This window comes from Artibeus jamaicensis, unplaced genomic scaffold (assembly GCF_021234435.1).
Source record: "Artibeus jamaicensis isolate MK-2021 breed Jamaican fruit bat unplaced genomic scaffold, CSHL_Jam_final scaffold_1964, whole genome shotgun sequence".
In the NCBI taxonomy this organism is placed as follows: Eukaryota; Metazoa; Chordata; class Mammalia; order Chiroptera; family Phyllostomidae; genus Artibeus; species Artibeus jamaicensis.
In genome coordinates, this window is record NW_026522030.1 from 41633111 (window position 1) to 41659890 (window position 26780).

Genomic DNA, 26780 nt, shown 5'->3' on the forward strand with positions numbered 1-26780 from the left:
GGTATTGCTGACCTAAACTGATTTTTAAGGCAATTTTTTTTCAAAAATAGTTGAAGTTTAATGTGTTATATACAGCCAAAATTTTCACATACCCTAAGATCTAGTCGTTTCAAAAATGTAACATTGCCATTTATAAATGTTTGTGTCTCCCCAAAATCCACATGTTGAAATTCAAACGCCCACGTGATGGAATGAGAAGGCAGGGCCTTTCGGAGGTGCTGAGGACAGGAGGGTAGAGCCCTCGTGAATGGGACTGGGGGCTTATCATTGAGACCTCCTTCCCTCTGCCACGTGAGGATACAATCAGACACCAGCCCTCTGCAACCCAGAGGAGGGCTCTCACCAGACCCTGACCATGCTGGTACCTCATCTCCTCCCAGCCTCCAGAAGTGTGAGAAATACATTTCTATTGTGTCTATGCCACTAATCTTACCCACCAAAAACTAAGACCCTCATCAACTGAGAGGAAAAGAGAAAAAAAAATGTGAAAAATCAAGGTGGTGGGTAAGTTTACCTTGGGAAGAAAAAGAGGAAGAAGTAAAATGGAGGCGGTACCTACGTTTGGTTAGATATTATCCACTCAGAAGACAGCCTGCACGACCTAACAGACTTGAGAGCGAGGAAGGAGGTAGCATTTTGAAAGTGTGTCAAGTGTCGCTGTTAATTTGTTCTACTTAAAAGAAGTGTCAGTCACCCATGTCATCAGTGATGAGTGTGGATGATCAAAGAACCCCCAGTGGTTAAAGACTTATGGACATATTTTTTTAGTCCCAATAGAAAAGATAATAAGAATAGTTAATATTGATACTTGCTCTGTGTATTGTCTTTCAAAAACTCAGTAAAATCACTTTTTATCCAACTCGTTATCATCCCTAGTATGTCCAGACTCAAGCATTTCCAGACAACTACTAAAGGGTATACCTTAATTATAGCTCACAGGGAGGGCGCCGGAATCATACAAGGCCTCACAGCCTCCTCCCAAGGAGCGTGAAATTGAGCTTTGTTCTCAAGTTAAGCAATGGGCGAACTTTCGGTCTTGCCTGTGCTGGATTTACAATCCGCTGAGGAAATGGACTGGACAGAGAGCAATGCCACAGATAACACACTAACGCCTCCCCAGAGACAAACGCAGATTCCGTCGACGTGAGGGTAATACTAATATACATACACAGTTTAGATAATCAACACACAAATCAGGCTGAGTGACTGAGGGAGTATAAAATTGATCTAGGTGAACGTAAACTAACCCAGAAAAAGCCGCCGTGAAATGGAGATATGAACTATCAGAGGAAAAGGCAGAAGTGTGGAGGTCCTGATCTGATTTGGAACATTGGCCGTGGAATGGGGTTTGATTGTAAGAGGGGTATTGACCCACAGAAGCAATCGACTGTGGGACCCACTCAGAGAAACAAGAACTGCAGGAAGTGGTGACCATGAGGCCAAAACTAGACATAAGAACAATGGCTGAGAAGAACCAAAATCAGAAGCAAAGTTTTTAATAATAAGAGATAGATAGATAGATAGATAGATAGATAGATAGATAGATAGATAAATCAGAAATCCAGAGAAACAATTACAGAAGCTGGGAGAGACAAGAGTAAGAAAATGCACCATGAATTTCAACAGTCTTGTGGCTATATGCACTTCCAATAGACTGGACTTTTCAATTCTGCAGCTTGGCGTTTAACTTTGCATCTGCTTGGTTTGTGTTGTGTTCTTCTCCCTAAATCCAATATTCACGTGGGGCAGGAACTCTCGTAACACAAAACAAAGCCCTCACTATCCTTAGAAAGTCTCTGAGGTTGAGAACTCAGGTTAGTAACTATTCTCAGAAACCTATTCTGTTTACAAAAAGCTTGATGATTTTTCCTTCATATGTCTTTAGTACAGCAAGATGTATTTGTCTTCAAAGGATTTGTTTCTGTTCTGTGTACTGGCTTATTAATTAGAGCTTCTCTTTCAGACCTGAAATACTGTCAAATAATTTTCTAATAAATACTCTCAGTTGTTTTCAAAATGCTACCACTAGGGAGTAATCAAGAATAAATATTTAAATTCTTTACGTGGAAGACAAAAAAAATAGAAAATCTTCCAATTAATGTAACTTGATATGTCTAGTTGAAGCCAATAACGAGTGTGTTAATAGGAGAGTTATATGCGATTACTTGTTGTTACACTGGTGCATAAACCACAGCTCCTGAGTTCAGGGTAAAGCTCATCACTCTGACCCTCACTATTTATGTATATCATGCATGTGTGTGCGCGATGGTTAAGTTTTCGTGTCAGCTTGACTAGGGGTCCAGACAGTCGGCTAAGCATTATTTCTGGGTGAGTCTGGATGAAATTAGCCCTGGGGTTGGTGGACTCAGTGAAGCGGTTTGCCCTCCCCCTGTGGTGTGCACCACCCGATCCTTTGAGGACCCAGATAAAATAAAAAGGTAGTGGAAGGAAGAATTCAGCCCTTCCTGACTGGTTACTTGATCTGGGACATTGATCCTCTCCTGTCCTTTGCTCTCCCGGGTTTCGGACATTCACGCACACTGAATCACAACACTGGCTCTCCTGGGTCTCCGCTTGAAGTTAGAGGAAAACGGGGCTTCTTAGCCTCCATAAATGCACAAGCCAATTATATATGTGCACATATGCATGTGTGTGTATATGTACACATAACATTATAATATTCTATTTCTCTCTATAAAACCTAAGGTTGAGGTTACACAGCAACCATGCAAACTGAAATGAAAAAGCTGACAAATCCCTCTCAGGAGAGATGGGAGAGAGAAATAGTTTTACTCCTGGCAGACTAGGGGAATGCTAAAAGCAGGAAATACAACCACCTGAAAGAGTAATGGGTTTTCAAAGACTAAAGGTGAACTCACTTGAGAGGTTAGAATCTGTGGAAGCCCCAGACACAAATGGAGTCCTTATGCACTCCTCAACTCTTTCTTTCCTATGGGCTTCCTCTGGGTGCACAGGAGCAAGGAGCAAGGCTGACAGCAGGGCAGGCCACCTGGGGGCGCCACCTCCCACCTCCCAACTGAGTCTGACAGCCCAGCAAGATAACCTGGAGCAGGCAAGGGTCTTCACCACATCTACGCAACTCACACTACTAGTTTTCTCCTTAGCTCAATGAATACAATAAATTAATGGTTTCTCAACAGTCTAAGAATGAAACCTAATTGGTTGTTTTTAAAATACTCTGTTGGAATCTGTTAAATAACTTGTATCTTAAATTTTTGTATCAATAGTCATAACTAGATTGGTTAGCAATTTTTATAACTAATACACTTCTATGAAATCATCAGTTTGGGGATCAACAATAATGTTTTGTAATACAAATTTGAAAGATGCCAACTGTTCTGCTTTGGAATAGCTTAAGTATTCATAATGTTTTGACCTACAGGAATTTTAGCAGACAACTCATGAAACTTCCAAGGTCTGCTGCTTTTATTGGGGGAACTCTTTAAATATTTGCCCCATTTTCTTCTGTGATAATTGTTTTGTTTAGAGTTTCTGCTTCTAATTAGGTCAACTTTTAAAGCTGCATTTAAAACAAATTATTCATGCTAGTTACTCTTTCTGTTTTTCTTTTTCACAAAGTAGCACAAAGTAGTGTCATGATTTTTCATAAGTTCCACTTTTGATTTTATTTTTCAATTATAATTGGCATTTTAATACTATATCAGTTTCGAGTGTAAAGCGTAGTGGTTAGACATGTATATAATTTATAAAATGATCCCCCAATAAGTCCAGTGCCCACCTGGCACCACACACAGTTATCACGGTACAAGTGACTATATTCCCTGTGCCGTACTTCACATCCTTGGGACTATTCTGTAACTGTCAATTTGTACATCTTAATCCCCTCGCCTCTTTCACCCTGCCCCCAGGCCCTCCCCCATTTGGCATCTATCAGTTTGTTTTCTGTACCTTACAGTCTGTTTATACTGTATTTGTTCATTTATTTCTTTCTTTAGATTCCACATATGAGTGAAATTATATGGTATTTATCTTTCTCTGACTGGCTTATTTCATTTAGCACAATATCCTCTAAGTCCATCTATGCTGTCACACACGCTAAGATTTTATTCTCTTTAAAAAATTAATGATATTACTTTTTGTGTTTTGCTTCAGCATTTTTATTTACTCTTTATTACATATTTTCCATTGTCATTTAGTCCCCTTATATTCCCTTCTCCCCAGCAATCATCATACTGGTATTATTTTTCATGACCAAGTATCATTCCACTGTACATAGGCACCACTGATTTTTTATCCACTTGTCTATTGATGGGCACCTTGGTTGCTACCATATCTTGACTATGATAAATAATGCTGCAATGAATATAGAAGTGTATATATCATTTTGAATTATTGTTTTGAGTTTCTTTGTATAATCAGAGGTGGAATTGCTGGGTCATAAGGCAGCTCCATTTGTAATATTTTGAGGAATCCCATACTGTTTTCTAGAGTTGCTACATCCATTTACATGTTTACCAACAGGGCATGAGCATTGCTTTTACTCCATATCATTGGTGTCATGTTGTTTGTGGATTTATTGATGATGACCATTCTGACTGGTATGAGCTGATATCTCATTGTGGTTTTAATTTACATTTCTGTAATAAATAGTGACATGGTGCATCTTTTCATATGTCTACTGGTCACCTGTACGTCCTCTTTGGAGAATTGTCTATTCAGGTCCCAGCCCATTTTTTAAACTGGATTGTTTGGGGGGTTTTTGGTGTTGAGTACTATGAGTTCTTTACAAACTTTAGATATTAACCCTTTATCAGATATATGATTGTCAGATTTCTTCTTCCATTCCTTAGGCTGTTTTTTCATTTTTTAATAGTCTCCTTTGCTATGCAAAAGCTTTTTAGTTTGATGCAGTCCCATTTGTTAATTTTTCTTTTTGTTTTCCTTGCCTGAGAAGATTAGAAAAGAATATTGTTAGGAGAAATGCCTGGAAAGCATTATGCTGAGTGAAATAGGCCAGGTGTTGAAAGACAAATACCATATGATCTCACCTTTAACAGGAAGCTAAACAACAAAACAAACAAGCAAGCAGAATAAAAACAAAGACACTGAAATAGAGGACAAGGAGACAGTGACCAGAGGGGAGGGAATTTAAGGGGAAAAAAGGGGAGGGATTTGGAGGAACAAATAGGAAGGACACAAGGACGAGAACTAAGGGGGTGAAAATGGGAGGGAGGTGGGAAGCACAGGGCGGGGGGGAGGGGCTGGGAGAAATAGACAAAAAAACTGTACTTGAAAAACAATTAAATTTAAAAAAAGAGAAATGTCAAAATTTACTGCTTATGTTTTCTTCTAGGAGCTTCATAGTTTCAGGACTAACACTTAAGTTTTTAATTCATGTTAAGTTTATTCCTATATATGGTTTGGGAAGGTGGTCCAATTTCATTCTTTTGCGTGTAACTGTCCAATATTCCCAGAGCCACTTAGTGCACACACTGTCTTTAACCCGTAGTATATTCTTGCCTCCTGTGTCATACATTAATTAGTGATATAGGCATGAGTTTATCTCTGGGCTCTCTATTCTCTTGATCTATGTGCCTGTTTTTATACCAGTGCCGTATTGGTCAAATTACTATAGCCTTATAATATAGTTTGTAAAGTAGTGTGATACCTCCAACTTTGTTCTTCTTTCTCAAGATTGCTGTGGCTATTTGGGATCCTTTGTGGTTTCATCTAAATTTTTGGATTATTTGTTCCAGTTCTGTGAAAAATGGCATTGGTATTTTGACAGGGATTGTGATAAACAAATAGACTGCTTTGAGTACTACGGACATTGTAATGATGTTAATACTTCCTACCCATGAACATGGTATATGCTTCCATTCATCTGTTATCTTCTTCAATTTCTTTTTTCAGTGTCTTATAATTTTCCAAGTGCAGGTCTTTACCTCTTTGGTTAAATTCATTTTTAGGCCTTTTCTTGATGTAATTGTAAATAGAATTTTTTTAAATTTCTCTTTCTGATAGTGAATTATCAGTACATAAAAATGCAACTGGTTTCTGAATATTTATTTTGTATCCTGATATTTTGCTGAATTAATTGATTGGTTCTAGCATTTTTTAGTGGAATCTTTAGGGCTCACTATATATATATATATATATATATATATATATATATATATATATATATATAGTGAGTAAGAGTGGTGAAAGTGGACATTTCCACCTTGTTTCTAACCTTAAGGAAAATGCTTTTAGTTCTTCCCCATTGAGTATAATTTTAGCTATGGGTTTGCCATGAATGTTGAGGAATGTTCCCACTATTCTTACTTTGCTGAGAATTTTTATCATAAAGGGGTGATGGATGTTGTCAAAAGCTTTCTCTGCATCTACTGATATAAGCAAGCAATTTTTACTTTTCATTTTGTTTATGTGGTATTTCACAATAATCGATTTGTAGATATTAAATCAAATTTTTATCCCAGGAATAAATCCCACTTGGTCATGGTGTATGATCTTTTTAATTCATTGCCGAATTTGGTTTACTAATATTTTGAGGATTTTTTACTCTATGTTTATAAGGAATATTTGCCTATAATAATTTTCTTCCTTAGTCTTTATCTGGTTTTGGAGCAGGATAATGTTGGCCTCATAAAATGAACTTGGAGTCTTCCCTACTCTTGAATTTTTTGGAATAGTTTGAGAAGGAGAAGTATTAGTTCCTTGAATGTTTGGTAAATTCCACCTGTGGAGTCATCTGGACCAGATCTTTTGTCTGTTGGATTTTTTTATTATTACTGTGTTGATTTCATTGTTTGTAATCAGTCTGTTCAGATTTTTTGTTTTTTCTTGACTCATTTTGGAAAATTGTATGTTTCTGAGAATTCAACCATTTAGTCCAGATTGTCCAATTTCTTAGCACATAATTGTTCATAGTATTTTCTTATAATCTTTTCTATTTCTATAGTGTCAGTTCCCTTCATCTGATTTTATTTGGGTCCTCTTTTTTTTTTCTTGATGAGTCTGGTTATAGATTAATTTAGCTTGCTTATCTCTTTGAAGAACAAGTTCTTGACTTTGTTGAGTTTTTGTCTTTCTCAAACTCTATTTTATAGAGTTTGATCCTCTTGATCCTTATTATTTTCGTCTTCTACTCACTTTGGGCTTTACTGTTTTTTTTCCTAGTTCCTTTAGGTATAGGGTTAGATTGTTTGAGAATTTCCTTTTTTCTTGATGTAGGACTGTGCTGCTGTGAATTTTCCTCTTAGGACTACTTTTGCTGTGTCCCTTTGATTTGGGGTTGTTGTGGTTTTATTTTCATTTACCTCCCTATGTATACCTTTTGATTTCTTCCTTGATCTCATTGTTAACCCATTCATTGTTCTGTAACATGTTATTGAGCTTCCCACACCTGTGGGTTTTTCAGTTTGTTGTCTTGTCATTGAATTTTAGTTTTGTACCTCTGTGGTAGAGAAGGTGCTAGATGAGTTCACTCTCCTAGAATTTACTGAGAGTTGTTTTGTGGTTTAACATGTGGTCTATCCTGGAAAATGTTTCATGTGTTCACTTAAAAAGAATCTATATTTTGCTGCTTTGGAAATAAAATGTTCTAAAAATATTAATTAAATCCATCTGGTATAATGTGTCATTTAAGGCTGCTGTTTCCTTGTTGATTTTCTATCTGAAGGTCCATCTGCTGATGTCAGTTGGGCGTTAAAGTCCCCCTGTGACATGAAGATACAGTCCTGATGGGCTTGAGAGAACACCTATTCCTTCAATTTCAGGTATCAGAAAAATCAAAGGTTAATGAAAACTTGTATTTAGAAAGAGAAGAGGAAAGTGAATCTGAACTGTGTGTAGTGCTCTGAGTCTAAGTCCAGCTAATGATACTGTAGATCCTAAGATATCTGTAAATATTTCAAATTATTGTGAGATGCTCTAAAGTACTGGGAAAAAGACTGAGGCAGTTTAGAAACTGGCCCAACACATCAGAGGAAACAGCAGAGCGGAGATGCAAACCCAGTGATGGGGGTGGGGGGCAGCTAGTGTCTGAACCTCCACAACGCTTCTCCATTCTGAGGGGGAAAGTTCTGTGTAATTACTTCATGAGTATTCTTTGGATAATGCCATTTTTTCCTCATGGGGAGACTCATTTCTGATTTCATATTTTTTCTTCCTCAGACAAGGAAATTCCTTATCCTGTTTCCACAGATGACAAGTCCTTCAGAATATGAATTCTTTTTCTTTAGGTTTTTAGGAATATCACTGTGAGAAGAGCAGAGAAATGCCAACTATCAACAATAAATATTAACTATCTACTCTATAGAATAATAAGCACATTAGAAGAGACTATGGTTCAGAGTGGGGAATGAATCCACAGGCTTACCTAGCTAGTACTTAACTAGAGCCAGGCCAGAGCTTGGCTCCTCAGCGCCCAGTTCAGTGCTCAGCTGCGTTCTCTTTAAAGGATGCATAGAATGCACTCTCTTAGCTAACATACAATTTTTGTCTCTTGAATCCCAGGAATAGTTGTGATTTTCCTTTTTTCATTGACAAGAGACCTTCACCTGTTTGTTTCACAACCCATTTGATTCCTTGATGTTCTGTGTAGAATGGTAGTGCATTCCCTTGTGTGAAAGCATTTCAGTAGTTCTACTTTCCTGCATTCCCTATACTGTGATGTGGCCCTTTACTTACAGCTTTGTTAGGTCAGGGCTTGTGTCTTAATCATTTCTGTATTTCTAGTTCTAGTGGGTATAGTCACGCAGCTTCTGGGGCAGAAAGTGTAATTTTGCCAAGGAAAATAGGGACCTAGAAGCCACATCAGCTTCACTCAACTATTATTACAGTGAGAGAATTTCTGTAAACTTTCTAAAAACTTAATCACGTTTATCCTGGCTATTATGAGCTAATTTTACTCCATTTGGAGTGAATTCTTCCTAATAAGAGCATGAACCTGAACTCTAAAAGAGAAAAATATGACGAGTGAAGGAAGTAGATGAGCTAATGTGCGATGTGTACCCTAACAAAGCATCATTTAACGTGATCACCTCTAAGTTTTCACTCTTTTTTCCCAATTTCTTTCTTAAAGGTGTTGTTATGCTGTTGGTTAGCATAGTTTACATGGGGCCACATGCATTTGCGATCTTTGCACAGCACCCAACTTTCACACAGTCCTGGAGTTTCTGACTCATGAAGTTCCCTGGAAAGCTAGAGAAGGAAGTTTTCTCCACGCAGCTCAGATCCCAAAACATTAGGACTTCGTGCCACGTGAAGCAAGACAGTAGCCTTGGCATAAACCTTTCCCAAAGCCGCACGTTTTGTCATTGGCAAGTGACAAAACTGTGATAAGTCATGGTCATTTTCACTACTTCTGATAGTTTTTCATTTACTCATAATTGTTTATTGAGTACCTTTCTGTGCCTGTGCCATTTTACCACCTCATCGAGATCAAAAATAACCAATTATCTTATATGATTCCTGCTCTTGATGATTTGACCTCAGAGAAACAGAGACTTGCCAGAAGTTGGTGGACCTAGAGCTCACGACACAGGAAAAGGTACATTCTTGCCCCTTACACTTCTTAACTTGTTCCTCCCGATTATCACTAGCTCTTAAATGCATAAAGTAAAATTTCTGTTAAAGGAACCAGTAACACAGAACAAGAGACAAGAACAGAACACAGAGGGGCTGAGGCCTGAGAGGTGGAGCAGCAAAGGCCGGACAGGACCATGAACCCACGTCCACCTCTTTGTAACAGCCGTCAGCACACGTCTTTACTGGACGCCACACATGTAACTGCTGCCCCACATTCCACTTTGCCTTTATGTCTCACATTTTCCCCTCTCTCACTAGTTACCTACTGGGATGTGTGGTGGTGGACACACCTCCAACCACACCTGCATCTTCTATGATTCTGACATTCTCAGTCTTCTGTGTTGTTTCAGGTGTAACAGTACACACTGACCATGTGCCGAAGCACAAGCAGCAAACACATGGCCCTCTGCCGTGTTTCGTGGAACCCAGCACCTTGTTTCTACCCGGCGCCAGCACTGAGCTCTCACTTAACTGTTAGGCAGTAGTCACATTTATCTAGTCCTAAAATTACACTTGGTCCTTTGAAGGCAACTGCGAGGCTGAGGTGGCCCCCTGTGAAAATGAGTTTGACGCCCTTGTACTAGAGAATGACGAGAGTGGAAAACTGAGGCCCTCACAGCTGGTCATCATTAGAAATGTTTTATGTGGTAGCACAATATTATTCAACATTTAATTTTCTGGGTAGTTGAGGGGCTTCCTCAACTACCCAGAAAATACCACCCCCAAACAAAAATAGCAAGAAGAACTTAAACTCATGCTTTCAGCATAAGAAGAATACTGCCTAAATTTCAAAATACCTGCAAAAATAAATACCAAATACCCACGAGTTATCTCCATCCTCCTGCTGTAAACCCTTGTGGATTACATGGGCAAACCCCTGAGAAACTGCATAGAAAAGAAAGAACTAGCAGCAGGCATGGTACTGACCTGAACTATCACGATAAAGAGAAAGATCACCATAGGGTGAAAATTCTGGGGGATAAAAAGTGATCCTGTAGATCAGGAAACTCACAACAGGGAAGACCCTTACTGCCCACAGTGTGTCAAGGGGCAGTTTTGGACAAGTAACAGCACTTAAGAAGACAAGGAGTTTAAAATAAGGAGGCACCCTTTCAAACCACATGCTGAAGAAGAATTTTAAAAAGCACATTTGTGGTCGTACAAGGCAAAATTAAAAAAGAAAAAGAAGGAACAAAACGAGGGACAAACAGTCCTGCCCCCAGGGCCCTGGTTCCTCACTAAAAGGGGCCATCCAGTAAGCTGCCCACAGGTCACGGCGCAGGTAGCACAGAGCACTCTTGACCAAGGCACCTTTCAAACCGCCGCTGACCACAGGACTGTGCACAGACATGCAGAGGCAGAGAAAGTTTTCATTTATATATAACTACCACAAAAATATAGCTGGAAATGAGAATCAAATTAATTCAGCTGATGAAAATTCCACTAACTGAAAAGGAATGAAATAGTCTCAAGTGAGCATTTGGGGATTCGAAAAGCAAACCAAACCACTTTGCAACAGAAATTTTAAAACCCAAAACAGAAATGGACACAAAATAACAGACTAAAACAAGCGTTGATTAAATTCAGGAAAAACATAGAAGGAATAGTTTAAATTATATAAGAAGTGAAGAGTAATATAAGAACTCCCTAAGGAATAAAATATTCAAACAAAAAGTTGATAAGAGCATTGAAGGGAATCAGAATACAAAGAGCATAAATGCTTTAAAAAAGAAATATAAAAGATAAAAGAGAAAGTGTTTTAAATGAAATATATGCAAAGATAATCCAAATAGATATAAATGGCATCCCTGAACCATTATACAAAACAAGGAACAGAATTAATACTTTAAATTATGACTTTAAAAAATCCTTCACTGGAAGAGAAAGTTAAATGGGCCAATTTCCACCAAGGAAATTGAGAAGGTTATGAGGGAGCTACCCCACGTGGAAGCACAGACCTGGATGGTTCACAGGAGAATTTCTTACACATTCAATGGCCAGACAGACCCAATGCTCTATAACTTACTCCAGATCATCATTCTTTTAAGGAAATAAGTTAATGATGGCATAATTATAAAATCATTACCAATACTACTTATAAATATTAATGCAAAAGTACTTAATAAAACATTAGTAAACAAAATCCAACATCACAATAAAATCTAAAAAACCATGAATAAGCATTTTTTAAGGAGTGCAAGTTTATTTTTCTATTAGGAAATTCAGAAAAATAATACATTATATTAACAGATCTAATGAGAAAAACATTATAGGAATATCTCCAGAGGTGTTAAAAAAATCTTTGGATAAAATTCAACTTAATACAAAATATGTAACTCATTCTTAAAGCAAGCATTCAACTCAATGGGACAATACTAGAAGCACTTCCACTAAGATTAAGAAGAAAATATGCCTTCTATCTCCATTATGATTCAGCCTCGTCCTGGAAATATTAACCAAGACAACTGGCAAAAGAAACCAGTTTCTGCTTGCAGATAATATGATCATGTACCTTGAAAACTATAGGGAAACAATAGTAACACGTTCTCCAATAATAAAAAAGAATCCATTACAGTAGCAGAACGTAAAACTAACACGACGACATTGAATCGCTAGCGTGTAGATGCGGAGACAACGACCAGGCTGTGGCTGCGATGGGAGAAACCCCACTTAAATACAACAACGGTAAGTTGTTAAATTCAACTTAAATTCAACATTAAATTTGCAAAAACTAAATAAGGCAATCTTTAAAACACTCCTGAAAGACACAAAAATATGTGAATACATTAAATACTGCCTCCTCTGTTCTTGGAAAAGATTATTCACATCATAATGTTGTCACTCTAAATTATTATAACATGTTAACACAATCCCCAAAAGTATCAACCAACTTTTTGTTTACGTGGAATTGGACAACTTACTATGAGAGTTCATGTGAGGACAATACATAGCCAGAGCACCACGAAAAAGAAAGGTTTGCAGGAACAGCACCCCTAAGCATCCATTGAAAAACACCACCAAGTCTCAGTAATTAAAACATGAAGAGCCCTGGCCAGGTGGGTCAGTAGTTGGAGCACAGTCCTATGTGCTAAATGGTGGCAGGCTCAATTCCCAGTCAGGACACACGGCTAGGTTGCAGGTTTGATCCTCAATTGGGCCACTTATAGGAAACAACTGACTGATGTTTCCTGCTCACATTGATGTGATATTTCTCTCTCTCTCCCCCTTTTTCTCCCTCTAAAATCAATAATCATATCCTCACATGAGGATTAAAAGAAAAAAAGAACATGAAGATAATGACAAATCAATGAAACAGAATAAAAGTCTAGAAATAGACCCAAGAGTATCTGGAACTATAGCATAAAGATGTCATCTCGAATCATCAGAGCAAAGATGAATTTTTGATGAGTGACTCTGGGACAACTGGTTAGCCATTTGGAAAAGATACAACTAGATCATATACATCATACACAAGAATAAAATCCAGATGGATCATAAACCTAAATATAAAAAATAAAACCATATGAGCACCAGAAGATAACATACATGATTCTTCTCTTACTGGTATGGAGAAAAACATACTTGGAACTCAAAATACTGATGCAACTTTTAAAAAATTAATAAAATATAATGCAGAAAAAAAACATTTACAGTTCAAAACATAACTGACAAATGGAAAATTTTGCCATGTATTCACAAAATGTTAGTATCCTTAATATATAAAGGCATCTTAAAAATGAGGGTTAAAAACTAATATTCAATAAAAATGTGCAAAAGACATTAAGAGACAATTCATAGAAAATAAAATAAAATGGTATTTCCAGACAGAGGGTCGCTGAATGGATAAGAAAACAAGACCCACATATATGCTCCATACAGGAGACCCACACAGCATAAAGGACAGAATAAAGGACACACAGAGATTGAAAGTGAATTTGGTTCAACCTCTTCCCTTCCGCTGAAGGTTTCTCATAAAATACTCTTGTGATTTCTAGCCTGTGATCCCAACTTCAACCTTCACCAAGAGTAAATAATTTTTCAAAACTTTCTCACCACAGGCTGTGATCACTGCTCTGAAGGGGCGAGGGGTGAGGGCCGACACCCGTGGGTGCTGGGAGACAGGCTGTGCTTCCATGATGAACTGTCCTTTCTGAAACACGACTTTCAAACTCAGAACTTTACAGAGGGTGTGAAGGACCCAAGTGTACCAAGGCTAAGATGAGGATGCGGGCATGGAGCAGCATTTCCAGAAGAAGGAAGAGCACAGTAACAGTGCCAAGGAAAGGTTCCTCAGCAGAGGGGTTGGTGGCACCGAGTCAGCCATACTGCGAATGTGGGTAGCAAGTCTTACATCAGACAAAACGAACTTTCACATGGAGGCTATACAGTGAGAGACAAAGTAGGCCATGGCATAATGGTAAAGGGATCAATCCGACAAGAGGATGTAAGTCTTGTATCCATTTATGAGCCCAACCTAGGAGCACCTAACTATATAAGGCAATATGACTGGGTCATTGTCAAAGCTCGTAAACCATGCTTTAGACACTGAATTAAAGCCCTAAAACATGGCCTGCACCAAACACAACAATGACCATGGAGCATTGCCCATTGCTTATCAGGTAAGACGCTACAAATCCACAGCAAGAGTCCAACTTCCTTTCCTCTTCCCTTCCTTCCTTCCTTCTTTTTCCTTTCCCATCTTGTACTAAGTTCTTTGTTTCACTCTATCAAATGTCACTTTAATTTCTAGTACTTGAAACAACAGGTCACTCTGGCTCCCGTTAGCAACTTAATAAAAGCACTTCAGTGTAAGAACATAAACACAAGGCAAAATCTATCTCCAGTGCATCTCCTGCCTGCAAAGAAGAAAAGCTAGCTAAGCCCCAAAGACAAAGGAATGAAGTTGTGATTAAGTAAAGCTGCCTTAAAATGAAACAGAACTTGATGCCATGGGATTGGCCTTCTACGTAAACAGGGGCCTCTCCCATCCGGTTGCCCAAAGCAGAGCAAAGGCTCTGGAGGCCCAAAGCTCACTGAAGCTTACTTTCTGTTTCAGTGATCAGTGCAGGGCTGCTGAGAGAGGCCACATACTTTTACATCCAGTTTTAGTTCTGCAGTTTAACCGCAGGCTCCCTCAGAGTTTCGGGACAGGACTGCTTCTGATGACTAGTCTGAGAAAAAAGAATTCCTCACGTGGTGTTTAGCGATTTGTGTTAGAAGCACAGATGTATTTTTTCCTCAGCAGGCCTCAGGGAAACCCAGCACAGACGGAAATGCTGATGCTTTCTCGGTGGCACTGTAAGGTATGCCCTTTAAACGTGGTGACTTTGCTGTGCTCGGTCCGTGGCCGGCAGCCTCTAAGACCACCCTCAGCGAGCCGAGTGTCCCCGCGGGTGTGGCCTAGCCCAGTGACTGAGGACTATAATGAAGACGCACTACAGGAGACGGAGCCTCTCGCTCTGCTATCGGACTCTCTTGCTGGTTTTGACGAAACACGCTGGAGAAGCCGAGGTGCTGAGAAGCCTCACGTGACCACGACAAACCCGCAGCCAGGACCTGACGTCCTACTGCAAATGTGAACCTGTTAGAATCATATAATACACTCTTCACATCCAGGCCCGTGGCAAGCCCAGCATGGACAAAGTCTTCGGATGCTTTCTGCGTGGCACTAGAATGCGGCTCCATAAAAGCGGCGGTTTTGCTTTACAATTGTTTGTAAAATGTTTTTGCATTGGTTTTATTTGATGACTCTGACTTTATATCCTTTGAAAACGAACAGAAGTCATTTTGAGGTTTTTAATGTCTCATCATTATGTTTATTTTTTCCACAGTTTTATGAGGTATAAATTACTTTAACCTCCAGGAGAGAAAACTCAGGTTCAGGCAGATTGAGTAAACTTGCCCAAGGTCACAAAGCTAATAAACGGGGGAACTGATCTGGTTGATCCACTCACCTTACTGCCTAATCATAAAGCAGATTAAAACTGTGAGAAGCAAATAACCACCACCAAAAAAAAATCACACAATTTTATATGGATGGCTGGCCTGGAATTTAGAAAACCTCGAATCTGTCTAAAATATGCCAAAAGCCACACTGTCAGTCCCTCTAGCTTCTCACTAAGGTTTCTAGCTCCCTGAAGGACCCAGCTCTCTCCAAACAATAAGCAATGTTCCCTTATTCTATAAGCAAACGCAACTCTGGATCTGTGGGTAAAAGTCCAGCTTTAGCAGGGTTAAAGACTGGATAGCTAAACACTAGATGGGTATCATGGAAAGTGGGAGTTTTGAGGACAATATATCTGAGACAAAATGAAGCAATAAACTAACTTTGACATTGCTGATATCTCTGTGAGGCTAAAGATAATGTATCTAGCACCTACAAAGAATGAGTAGCTTAAGTTAAAAAAAAAAAGAGGTAAAAATAATCATCAGAAAGTGACCTGGGATACCCTGTGATCTCTCAGACCTGAAAATAAAAAGACCTTATTCAAGAATCTAAATGGATTCCCTCTGAGACAAGGATTTGTCTCTTATTAAAATAGTAATGCACCCTGGCTGGTGTAGCTCAGTGGATTGAGCGCGGGCCTGCGAACCAGACAATCGAGGTTCGATTCCCAGTCAGGGCACATGCCTGGGTTGCAGACCAGTTCCCTGCAGGCCAGTTCCCAGCAGGGGATGCACAAAAGGCAACCATACATTGATGTGTCTCTCCCTCTCTCCTTCCCTTCCCCTCTAAAGATAAATAAATAAAATATTTAAAAAAAATAGTAATGCACTGGGAAAAGGCTTTTATTAGAAATTCTTCAGGTTGCAACACTGGCTAGAAAGAAAAGGGATTTTGGAGTGTGAAGACAGCCCCCAATACTAGGAATTTACAGGGGAGGAAAATCCCCGGAAGACAGGACAGAATGCACTCACTCCACAACTCCACCCCAAACCGCCAGGGGTGAACGTGCTCACTGTCTGTGACCCCAGGGGAGGCAGGAAGGAGTGGAGAGGGATTTCGCCATCGGGAGGTTCTAGTCAGGTACATCCTCACAAGCCTTAGCTTTTAAAGTAATTATTTCGAATATCCAATAGCCAGTCACAACATAAAGTGCCACCTTCATCAGTTGACTACATCTTAGTGCCACTATTGAAAATGGGGGAGAAAGGGGTCATAAAGGGTCTTTATTTGACCAGGAAGATAAATCTTCCAATATATCTTCACTTCTGGTGTCTTTAGACTCAGATGTGCAAGGGCCTTGGACGGTCTTCCCCTTGTCACCTATTCACGGTGCCATTACTGCCTGACAGAGAAGGGACCGCTTTCTCCTCACGGACGTGCCCCAGCACACCAGGACCCCAAACGGTCTCAGTTTAGCTGCATTAAATATATTTCTTGGAAAGCTATAATGAAATCATGAAAATGTTGCTCCTGGTAAAATAACAATGAAAGAAAGAAGTTAATTGGCAGGATTTTGACTGTATCGCACATGCTTCAACAACTCTTCAGTGGAACAATATCTAAGTAGTTGCTGGGATTAAATGGTAGCAAGGTGGGCTTGGGCTGTGAATGGAAGCAGTAGTCTGCAGCTGTGGGGAGGGACCACCGTGCCAAAGACCTGTGCCAAAGACCCTTGCAGTGATTTTCAGATAGTTTAGATGGACAAGTGTGAGAGTATTCCAAGTTTGTGATTGGGCCACAGTGGCGGGGCCCGGGGGGCATCAGGGGAAAGGTTCTGATTTTTCCTCCCTCCTGTGTCCATATGAAAGGAGTTTTGCTAGCATGCATGAAAGTTGTTCTTCATTGTCACAGAAACTGGGGCACGAGGTAGGGGTTGCTGGCATTTACTGGGGCGGGACTAGGGTGCTAACCACTCTGCAACTTCTCTCTCAATGAAGAATGTCCCAGCACAAAGTCATCCCTGCCACGTGAGAAATTCTGTGTCCCAGGACAATTCCAGCCCCTCTCCTCACCTCACTCCCCCATCCAAGGTTCTCTGACTGAGGCTTTTGGGAGAAAGACGGGAGCCTGCCCAGCCCAGCCACCTGCCCTCTTGCCTCCTGGTGTGCCGCCCGCCTGCCGAGACGGTGTTTTCTGGGCTGCTCTGCCAAAGTGGCAGGTTGAGACGTGTGTGCGTTTTTTTCCTTCCCTTTTGCAGTGGGGACAAGTTCATTTAGGAGGAAAGAATTAGGGAGTTTACTGTGGTATAATGTGAAGGTTCATGCTCTCTGGCCAGCTTTTTCAGTGATTATGATGAAGAGGACTGTTAGTACAGCCCCTCCAAAACCAGAGGGCGAGAAAGGCAGCCAAGGGATGAGGAGGGAGAGAGGGAGAAAGAGATAGAACATTACATCCCACATGACCTGGTTCATCTCATTTTAATACATTGTCCCCAATTACTTTGACACTCCTTCCATGTAGAGGTGAAGTCCACAGCCTCCCCCCTTGAACCTGGGCAAGCTTGTGACCGCTTTGACCAAGAGTACGACACAGGTGATACCAACTGATTCCCAAAAATGGGTCACTAAAAGTAATGCGGCTTCTGCTTTACCTGCCAGACGACTCCCACTTGGAAGCATGAGTCTTCAGGGAAGCAGTGTATGGGGCAAGGAAACCGTGCAGGCGGAAGCCCAGTCACACGAAGAGACTACACGCCAGCTCCACGGCAAGTCACTCCATTGTATTCTCAGAGGCTCTTCAGAGAGACAGAACCCGTAGGATGTGTGCATACAGAAAGGAAGTGATTGATTTCAAGGAATGGACTCCCACACCTATGGAGGCTGGCAAGGTCAGAATCTGCAGGCTAGGCTGGCAGGGGGAAGAGCGGGGAAGAGCGGGGAAGAGCCAGAGCCAGTGCTGCAGTTACTGTCCTGCTGGCGGAATTCTTGCTCAGAGATCAGTCTTGGTTCTATTAGCACCTTCAACTAATTAGCTGAGGCCCACCCACATTCTGGAGGGTAACCTGCTTTCCTCACAGTCAGCAATTTAAATAATCTCGCCCCAAAATACCTTCACAGAAACATCCATGATAATATTTGAACAAATATCTGGGCACATGGCCCACCCAATTGATACACAAAATTAGCCATCACACCTGCCCAGAGACCAGCTCAGGTGAATGAAGCCTTCCTGGCTGTCCCAGACCAAGCTGGCCACCAGCTGAGTGCCGATGAGAACCCTCAGTCGACGCTACAAGGAGTGAAAGAATCACCTCACCAAGCCCGGCCTGGCTCCTAACCCACAGGGCCTGGGAGCACTGCACACGAGTTATTTTAAGCCACCAGGTTTAGAGGTAGCTTGTTAAGTTCCACTAACTGGGACGCTAACTTTAACTCACATTACTCCCCATCTCCCTTAACAAGCATCAGCTACACTGGCCATCCCGAACACACCGCCTCCCTCCGCCTGGCCTCAGCGCCTGCTCACCGCCATTCTTCCTGCCAGTGACACTCCTCCCCCCCCCCCCACCGCAGCTCTTTGCTGAGCCGGCTCCTTTCCTTCTTCCTGCCTCAGATCAACTATTACTTCCTCGGAGAGACCTTCACTGCCACACTATCTAAATTGGCTTCCCTGTCTCTCTGTCTCAATTTCTTTCCTTCTCTCCGTTTTCTTCAAAATATTTATCTCGATCTGAAATTAATTATCTTGCTGTGTCTTTGGCTATTGTCTTCCCCCAATGAAAGTATTAGGGCCATAAAGATAGGTCTTTGCCCAACTGATTCATTGTTTGCACAGTGATTAGATAGCACAGATACATGTTCAATAAAGATTTGTGGAGTAGAAAGTAATGAATGCTTATGTGGTATATAGGTGACTGACTTCAGGATTCTGTCCACGGCCCTCAACTTAATCATTGTTTTCACAGAATTTAATCAATGAGGGTTGAAACTCCCATGTGATACAAAGGATGTTTTTCTCTGCCTTTTCCTCTGTTCTTTTTTTCCACCTCTAATGAGATGAGCAACTACTAGGGAACAACAGTAACAACAAAAAACCAACCTAGAATCCTTTTACGATCTCAGAGACAAAACCACTGCATTTTTTTACTTGATTATCTATGTGGCTTATTTATACATTTTCCTCTTATAGAAGAATTAAAAGACAATTCTAAACTGCAAAAGGGAAACAAATGTCTTCTTCTCTCTCAGAGATCCACTCGCACCTTAGCCTTTGTGTGGTACAGTCTCAGCTCGATTCCCCCAGCACAGGGCCGACACAGAGCTGGAGAAAGAGGTGAAAAGCACACCCACCCCCCACCCATTTTGGGTTTCCCCTTCATTTCCCAGTTCTTTCACACACTTCAGGCATGAAAACAATACATATATTTTCCTATCACCTGAACTCAAGTCCTTATCTGCAAGCCCTTCCCACCTGCAGCCACTCTCCGAGCCAGGCCAACATCCACTCCCACCCACCCTATCTGCTTACTAATCCCCTGTGTTCTAATTCTCCCTTGTACTAACTAACCACGTCTTTTATTTTCTGTATTCTGAAGCTTTGCCATTTGGGGCCTGGCTGCCCCTAGAGTGACTGACCCTCCCAGGGGAGCCAATTCTTAGAGACAGTAAACAACTCACCTGCAAGCACACTTTTTAAATACCAACCAATCCAGAGCTCGCACTCAACCACCAGCTTCGTGGGGCTCACGCTCCAGGGCTGCTTACTATCCACTGCCCTAGTCACCACGTGACCAGGCACCAAACAAGGAGGCAAGGCCCCTACACCCCAGAGCCAACAGGAATTATCCACACTGGCCCATCTATACCTGCTTACCTGGCCACGCCCATTCCTGCCTCCAGTCCCGCTTGCTCTGTCTGCCTCCTGAGCAGCTCAGGAGCTTCTCCTGGTGCCCCCACCCGCAGTGTGGCATGCCCCCTCCTCTCAGAACTGTGAGGAACACGCTAGCTGGCCAACAGCAGTCATCTCCTGACCTGCTGACCACACTATACCTCAAATTTTCAATTAATATGCTGTATGTAAGGCATCGCTCTAGAATGTAAGGCACATCAGTGTCTCTATCATTTGGGGGTGACTCAGTATTTTAAGTGGGACTTTAGCAAGATTTAAACATTCTTGATTTAGATCACAGATTCACTCAGGAAATACTTATCAATGCCTTGTGTGATGAGATATTATGGCAAGCTCTGGGACAGAAGGATGAATTAAACATTCTCTCAGGCAGGCTCCTGGTAGGACTCAAGAAATATTTAAGAAAAGGAATGAATGAATAAATGAATGCCTTCCCCAAGTTCACCGGCTAGAGTGCACTGCTTGTTGGATAGCCTGGTGTGTTCCATTCATAAAATCACTGTCAACATTGGAGGTTCGAAAAGAAAATAAATTGATTTGTCTGGTTCTGCTCCATTCTTTACACAAGCTATTGAGATTGGAAATCTGCAAGATTATTCAATTTCTCCAAGATTTAATTTGTCTTCTTTGCAATATCTTCACAAAACTACAGCTGAGCTATTCCTCAAAACAGCCTGAGAAAAATGTTTTTTGGGGGGAAGAACATAAATATAATATTAAGAATAATATTGAATACTTAGGCTTTTAATATATGCCCAGCATTGTACCAAGCATGATGTATGCATTATTTTATTTAACCATATGCCATGTATTATCATCCTTATGATGAAAATACATGGCATATTGTTATGAAAAAAAGCCAAAGCTTATACAGGGTGAGTAATTGGCTAAGCGCAGCACAGCTAATAAAACACAGGGCCAGGACTTGACCCAGGTGGTGTCACTCCACACACACTCATTTACCAACTGATTCCAGATGTGAGCTAAGAAACCAACTTGCTCCAGGTACACTGCCAGACCCATTCTTAAAGCCCGTTAAGGAACGTGGGCCAATCTTCATCCCACTCATTCAACATTCTACTCATTCAAAATTCTGCTACTAAATGTACAATATTTGTGTATAGCAGAATCTTTCTTCTACTGGTTTATTAGAATTTTTTTGTAAGCTTGGTCTGTCTGGCCACCGTCTGCAGGATACAATGAACTACTAAAAGAATACAAAAACAAACTCCAGAATAATCTCCCTCCAAAAACTCTCCATAGAAGAGTGGCAAGCGCCAATAACTGTGATGGTATATAGAACACATTTTAGGGCCCAATCTGTTAAGGGAGTGAGGTGTCTGCTTCCTTATTAGTGAATTTTCCAAGGAATTTAGTTAAAACCTGGTGACGATGACTGCCTACCTAAGCTTTAATTATTCTTTCCATTTCCCTTAGTCGGGCTTAACACATACCACAGAGGTCATCTGTAGACTCAATTTACTGCATTGAGGGGAAGCTTATTCTTCTCTGTAAGATAAATACATCCTCACAGGCCAGCCAATGGGCAATGCATTGGAGAGTCTGCATCTTCAGTTACCTTGAACCTAGGGTATTTCTTAACACACATTTGCAGGAAAGAAATTCATAGGATACCAAGTAACGTGTAAATCTCAAATCTGCACTTTCGTTTCTCTCTATGCCTGGCTACAGATTAAACAAAATTACCATAAGAGGCAAACTGAACTCTTTTTTTGGCAGCCTGTGTTTTAGAATTCCCAGGAGAAACACTGAAAGCTACTCCTTTTTCTTTCTTCACTTAAAAGAGAAGTCAATGAGTTGCTGAGTCAGCCTTCTGATCCCTCGCCAAGCCTCAAGCTTCCTAAGACATTAGTCAAATGGTATTTAATACTTCTTTTTTAAATACCCAAACCTCCCCATCCCAGATTAACATAAAGAGAGAAGACTCATCCCGAGGATTTCTTTCATTCCACAGCATTTATTGAGGGCCTACTGTGTGCCTCTCTTCTAAGGCCTCGGAGATGCAGCAGCGAATCTGTATTCTACTAGTCACTGAGGGGCCTTAGACAGTACTTGTGAGTTATTTGAAATTCCCAGTGGAACCACACCACAGTGCAGAGGACTTTGAACTTGACACCTTATAATTTGGGGCGAGAAGAAACCCCAGGAGTCTTTGGAGCTGCCTCTAGCTCTGGTGCCTACACTTAACTACAACCGGGTTAGAAGCTGCGCGGAGGAGGAGTGAAGCCCTCATATTTGTATGCAGGGTCGGTGCACACGTAAGTGCATTTTCTGAGGCGGTTTCTGTCATTTCCTTGAATTCTCAGAAAGGTCTGAGACCCTACAAACACCAGAAGCAGTCCTTTAACGTGCCCACAGCTGGAGGAACCCAGGTGATTGCACGTGCACGTCCTTGGTGAAGAGCTGTGTTTGAACCAAAGTAATGCCTAGTAGATTCCAACAGTGGCTGCGACGGCGGCTCAGTTACACGCCCCCCCCCCGCCCCGCCCCCGGCCGAGCTCCACATTTCCGACTTTGCTCTCAGAAACTCCAGGTGCTGCAGGCCTGGAGGTGAGGGGACATCTGTTCCTGTCCCACTCTGCCCTCGAAGTACTTCCCAGAGAGAGCAACCCCGGCCTCCCTTCTTGGGACCCAACTTCTGACATCTCTAACTTACGGCCAAGCCTAGCTCTCAAGGGCCCTCTCCCCGCGGCGCCCAAATTCTCTGAGTAATAAAGACTCAACTTTATCAACGGGCCTTTCCGGGACTGGGTGGTCGCCCCGCGGTTCCCCGAGCCAGCTGTCCGAGCGCACACCTGCGCAGAGCCCCGAGAGTGCACGCCCCTCCACGCGCGACCCGAGCTCACTCCCCGCGCCCACGCACTTCCCTTCCGCCCCGCCGCACCCTCTATCTTGGGAGCGGGACTCGCGCGGGTGGGTGGCTCCCAGTACTTCACCGTCAGTCACCGTAGCGTCCGCCTCCTCCCCTGCTGGTTGCACCTCCAGCTGCAGAGACTTCGGGTTGGGGGGCAAGAGCGGCCCAGGGGCGAAGAGCTGCTCCTCCGTCAGGACGCGCAGCTGCACGCGGTAGTGCCGGCGGGCCGGGGCCAGGGCGGGGGCCGCGGCCATGGTGCGCGCGCCTCGGCCCGGAGCCCGGGCAGCGCTCGGTCCGCGCCCCAGACGCGCAGGGAAACCGCCGCGGAGGGGGAAGGACGCGGCGGGGCTGGCCGCCTTCCTCACCTCCGCCGCGAGTTCGCCCTCGGAGACGCCCGCGGCTCTCGGACACCTGCCGCACTCCACCCCTCCCCCCGCCCGCCCCGTCCCACGCCCGCACCCCACCCCCGGCGCGGGAGCGCGCGGCGGACGCGCACGTGGACGCAGCGGCCGGGCCGCAGCTGAGAACACTCAAGTTTGGAGCGCGTAAACCGCACCTGGAGGCTGTTAGGGTTTGGAAGCAGAAGGGTGACACCTGCTGTTCGCGGGGATGGCTCAGCGGGCCTGGGCGTCTGTTTGGAGCGGGCCTTGGCCCGGGCTCTCCAACGGGCCTCGCTCCTGTGGAGGTTTGGGGGCTACTGGAGCCCGCTTAGGAGCAACGGGCCCAAGTGCCCTGTCCTTTCCTCATTGACAGGGTCCCGACAGCAGCAGGGAGGTGATGGGGATTCCCCGGGGGTTCGGGCAACTCATTGGGTACGAGTGACGAATGATCGTTTTCATCTCCCCTCGCTTAACTTGGAATTGAAAACTTGCTGTTGGATTGTGAGCATTTCCCTAGAAGAGGGTTGGGGGGCTGGGGACTCTTGTCCTCAGGCTGACTCCTGTTGCCGCGCAGCTACCTATTCCAGGCAGTCGGCTCCAGCGTCCAAGGATGAAGGCTGGACACCCTGGGGAACCAAGTCACACCTTGTTAGTCTTCCATGTTGTTGCAAATGATATTATTTCATTTTTTTATGGCCGAGTAATATTCCATTGTATATAGATACATATAGATATATGAAAGGGCAATATATATCATGTTCCCACCATACTCTCATCTCAACAAATGTGAAGTTCCGTTACTTAAACAAAAATAATGGCAGTCTTCCCCCACCCCCAACATTAATGCATAGAACAGAAAGAAACTCAAGTTAGACTAACCTGAGGAAAAACTCAAAATATCATGATTCACTAAAACACTGGGAAGTCTAAGCATTGTTCAGGCCTATATTTAGGGACTCAATTCAAGGTGACCAGATGGTTTTGTCTCCAACTTACAGACAGGCCTTAGTCATGTGCTGGAAGCAATATCGGATATTCAAACTTGCGGCAAAGGCAAGTCTCCTTCTTGCCTCGGGGCATTTGAAAATGACGGGCTTGCTGTGACAGGTCTACCCCACTTGTGACTTGCATCAGGGATACTGGAAGCCCCCCCAAACTCCCATCGGCCAACTGAGGGGTGAGCAGATATCCGAAGGGCAGTGGCGGCTGGGGGGACAAAGTCTGTCACACGGAGTGCTCACTCCATGCCTGGCACTGTTCTAAACACACTACATACATTAATTTATTTACTCTTCTCCTTTCCTGTGAGAAACTCACTATTATTACCCTAATTTTCATTAGTAAGGAAACTAAGGCACAAAGACTAACTCCCCCAAAGCCACGATTTACAAGAGGCATAAGTCCTGTACAATAGAGCAGATGGAAAAGTAAGACCATGGATAGCCCCTATGTCACTTCTCAAAGTTAGGAGCGGTGGACTCAATTCTCAGTATTCCAAATGCATACAGCTCAAGACCTTTGAGCTCCCAAGAACTATGAGCCCCCAGAAATGTTTTAAAGGTTCTCATTTCCCTTCCTCTCATCCTGCCAGGCTCCCATGGACTGTTAAGAATTACCTCCCAGTAGTAAGTGTTTCACCTCCCAGTAGTTCTTTTGCACCTGAGACGTTTTCGCCCCATGTGAGCATGAGCAGCAGAAAGTCAACAAATCATATTTTCTTACGTCTTTATTGAGTGTAAAGTAGATTCAATCACATCATCTATTTGAACCACCACTGACTTTGACTCTGTATCTTTAACTTATTCGAAACTTGTTTTCTAGCAACCATCACTCTCCTCTGCCTCTTCATTTCTGTCATCAGCACCTTCTTTTCAGGCTTCCCCAACTTTCTAAAACTAATTCCAGAGTTCCTGAGGAGGGGGAGGCTCTCCTGACCACAGTCAGACGGACGCTGATGAGAGCGTATGGGCAGGCTTATCTGCGGAGCTCTGGTCTCTGCTCTGCCAGCCAAGGCGCGTGCCCAGGGAGGCTGTGCCTCACTAGCTATGTGCAGGGATCGAATGGAAGTCAGGGGATCTAACTAAGGAAATCGAGCCATGCTCCAGATTCCTCCTCTTTCATATCCTCCAGAAAGAGTATGTCGTGCATGCACATTCCCAGCTGACGCTGAACAAAGGGATGCTCCACCTTCTAGTTTCAGCTGTTATATTAGCAAGAGGTGAAAGGGAGCCCCACAGGGTCGGGAGTCCAAGGACAGCACACAAGCCTTGCTGAGTACACTGGGAGGCTTGGGAGGAAGCAGATTTGGGGTCCAATGTCAGCCCTGCTCCGTATCACCTGGGTAACCCAGGTAAATTGTTAGTCAGATGCTTTGAATTTATGGAAGCTTGAAGGGGTGTCCAACCCATAGCTGGTGGGCTGCATGCAGCTCAGGATGGCTATGAATGTGGCCCAACACAAAATCGTAAACTTACTTAAAGCATTATGAGATGTTTTTGTGATCACGTGTCACTGTATTTAATGTGTGGCGCAAGACAACTCTTCTTCCAGTGTGGTGCAGAGACGCCAAAAGGTTGGACACCCCTGTAAACCCACAACAACCCTGTGAGCTGATTGTGAAAACTACATGGCACTGTTTAGCAAGCACTAAATTTATAGTGGCTATTGTTAGTAGTATTACTCAATAAAGAAAATATGAAAAAGTAAAAAGAAAAAGTTTAAATCAACCACATCTCCTTACCTGAAAGCAACCATTAGAATTATTTTAGAAGCATTATTTCTAACATTTTTTCTTTAGCCAGCTAATCTTAGCTTTCAGTGAGCTTTTTATTGAAGGAAAATACAGCTATGAGAGATGTGTGTAGAACTGACTCCATTTCCCCCCGGTAAGAGAATAAAGACTTACTAGTTACAAAGGCATGTGAGTTTCAGCTTTTACTTAGTTTTGTTTTTGTTGTTGTCATTTATTTATGGCTTATGATTTATACTGTACTCATGTCCGCAGGCACATTGGCATATTTTATAAACTACCAAATGAACAACCGTGGATTTCAGATTCTTTTGTATGAAGGTGAAAGCCAACATAAAACACAGTTTGGAGAAAACTGAGAAGAGGGTTGGAGGGTAGGAGAGGCGCTTTGAGGACGAACGTGAT

The 26780-nt window shown here is 42.5% G+C and overlaps 1 protein-coding gene across 3 annotated transcripts in view; it reads right to left on the reverse strand.

The window, feature by feature from the left end:
• LOC119051777 (histone-arginine methyltransferase CARM1-like) overlaps positions 1-23533 on the reverse strand; it is a 231637-nt gene extending 208104 nt beyond the window's left edge. For all 3 annotated transcript variants that reach the window (XM_037148732.2, XM_037148733.2, XM_037148734.2), the window contains exon 1: positions 23329-23533. In XM_037148732.2, coding sequence (XP_037004627.2) covers positions 23329-23500 — 172 coding nt within the window. In that variant the 5' untranslated portion in view covers positions 23501-23533. The remainder of the gene's footprint in view (positions 1-23328) is intronic.
• Positions 23534-26780: the final 3247 nt, after the last annotated feature.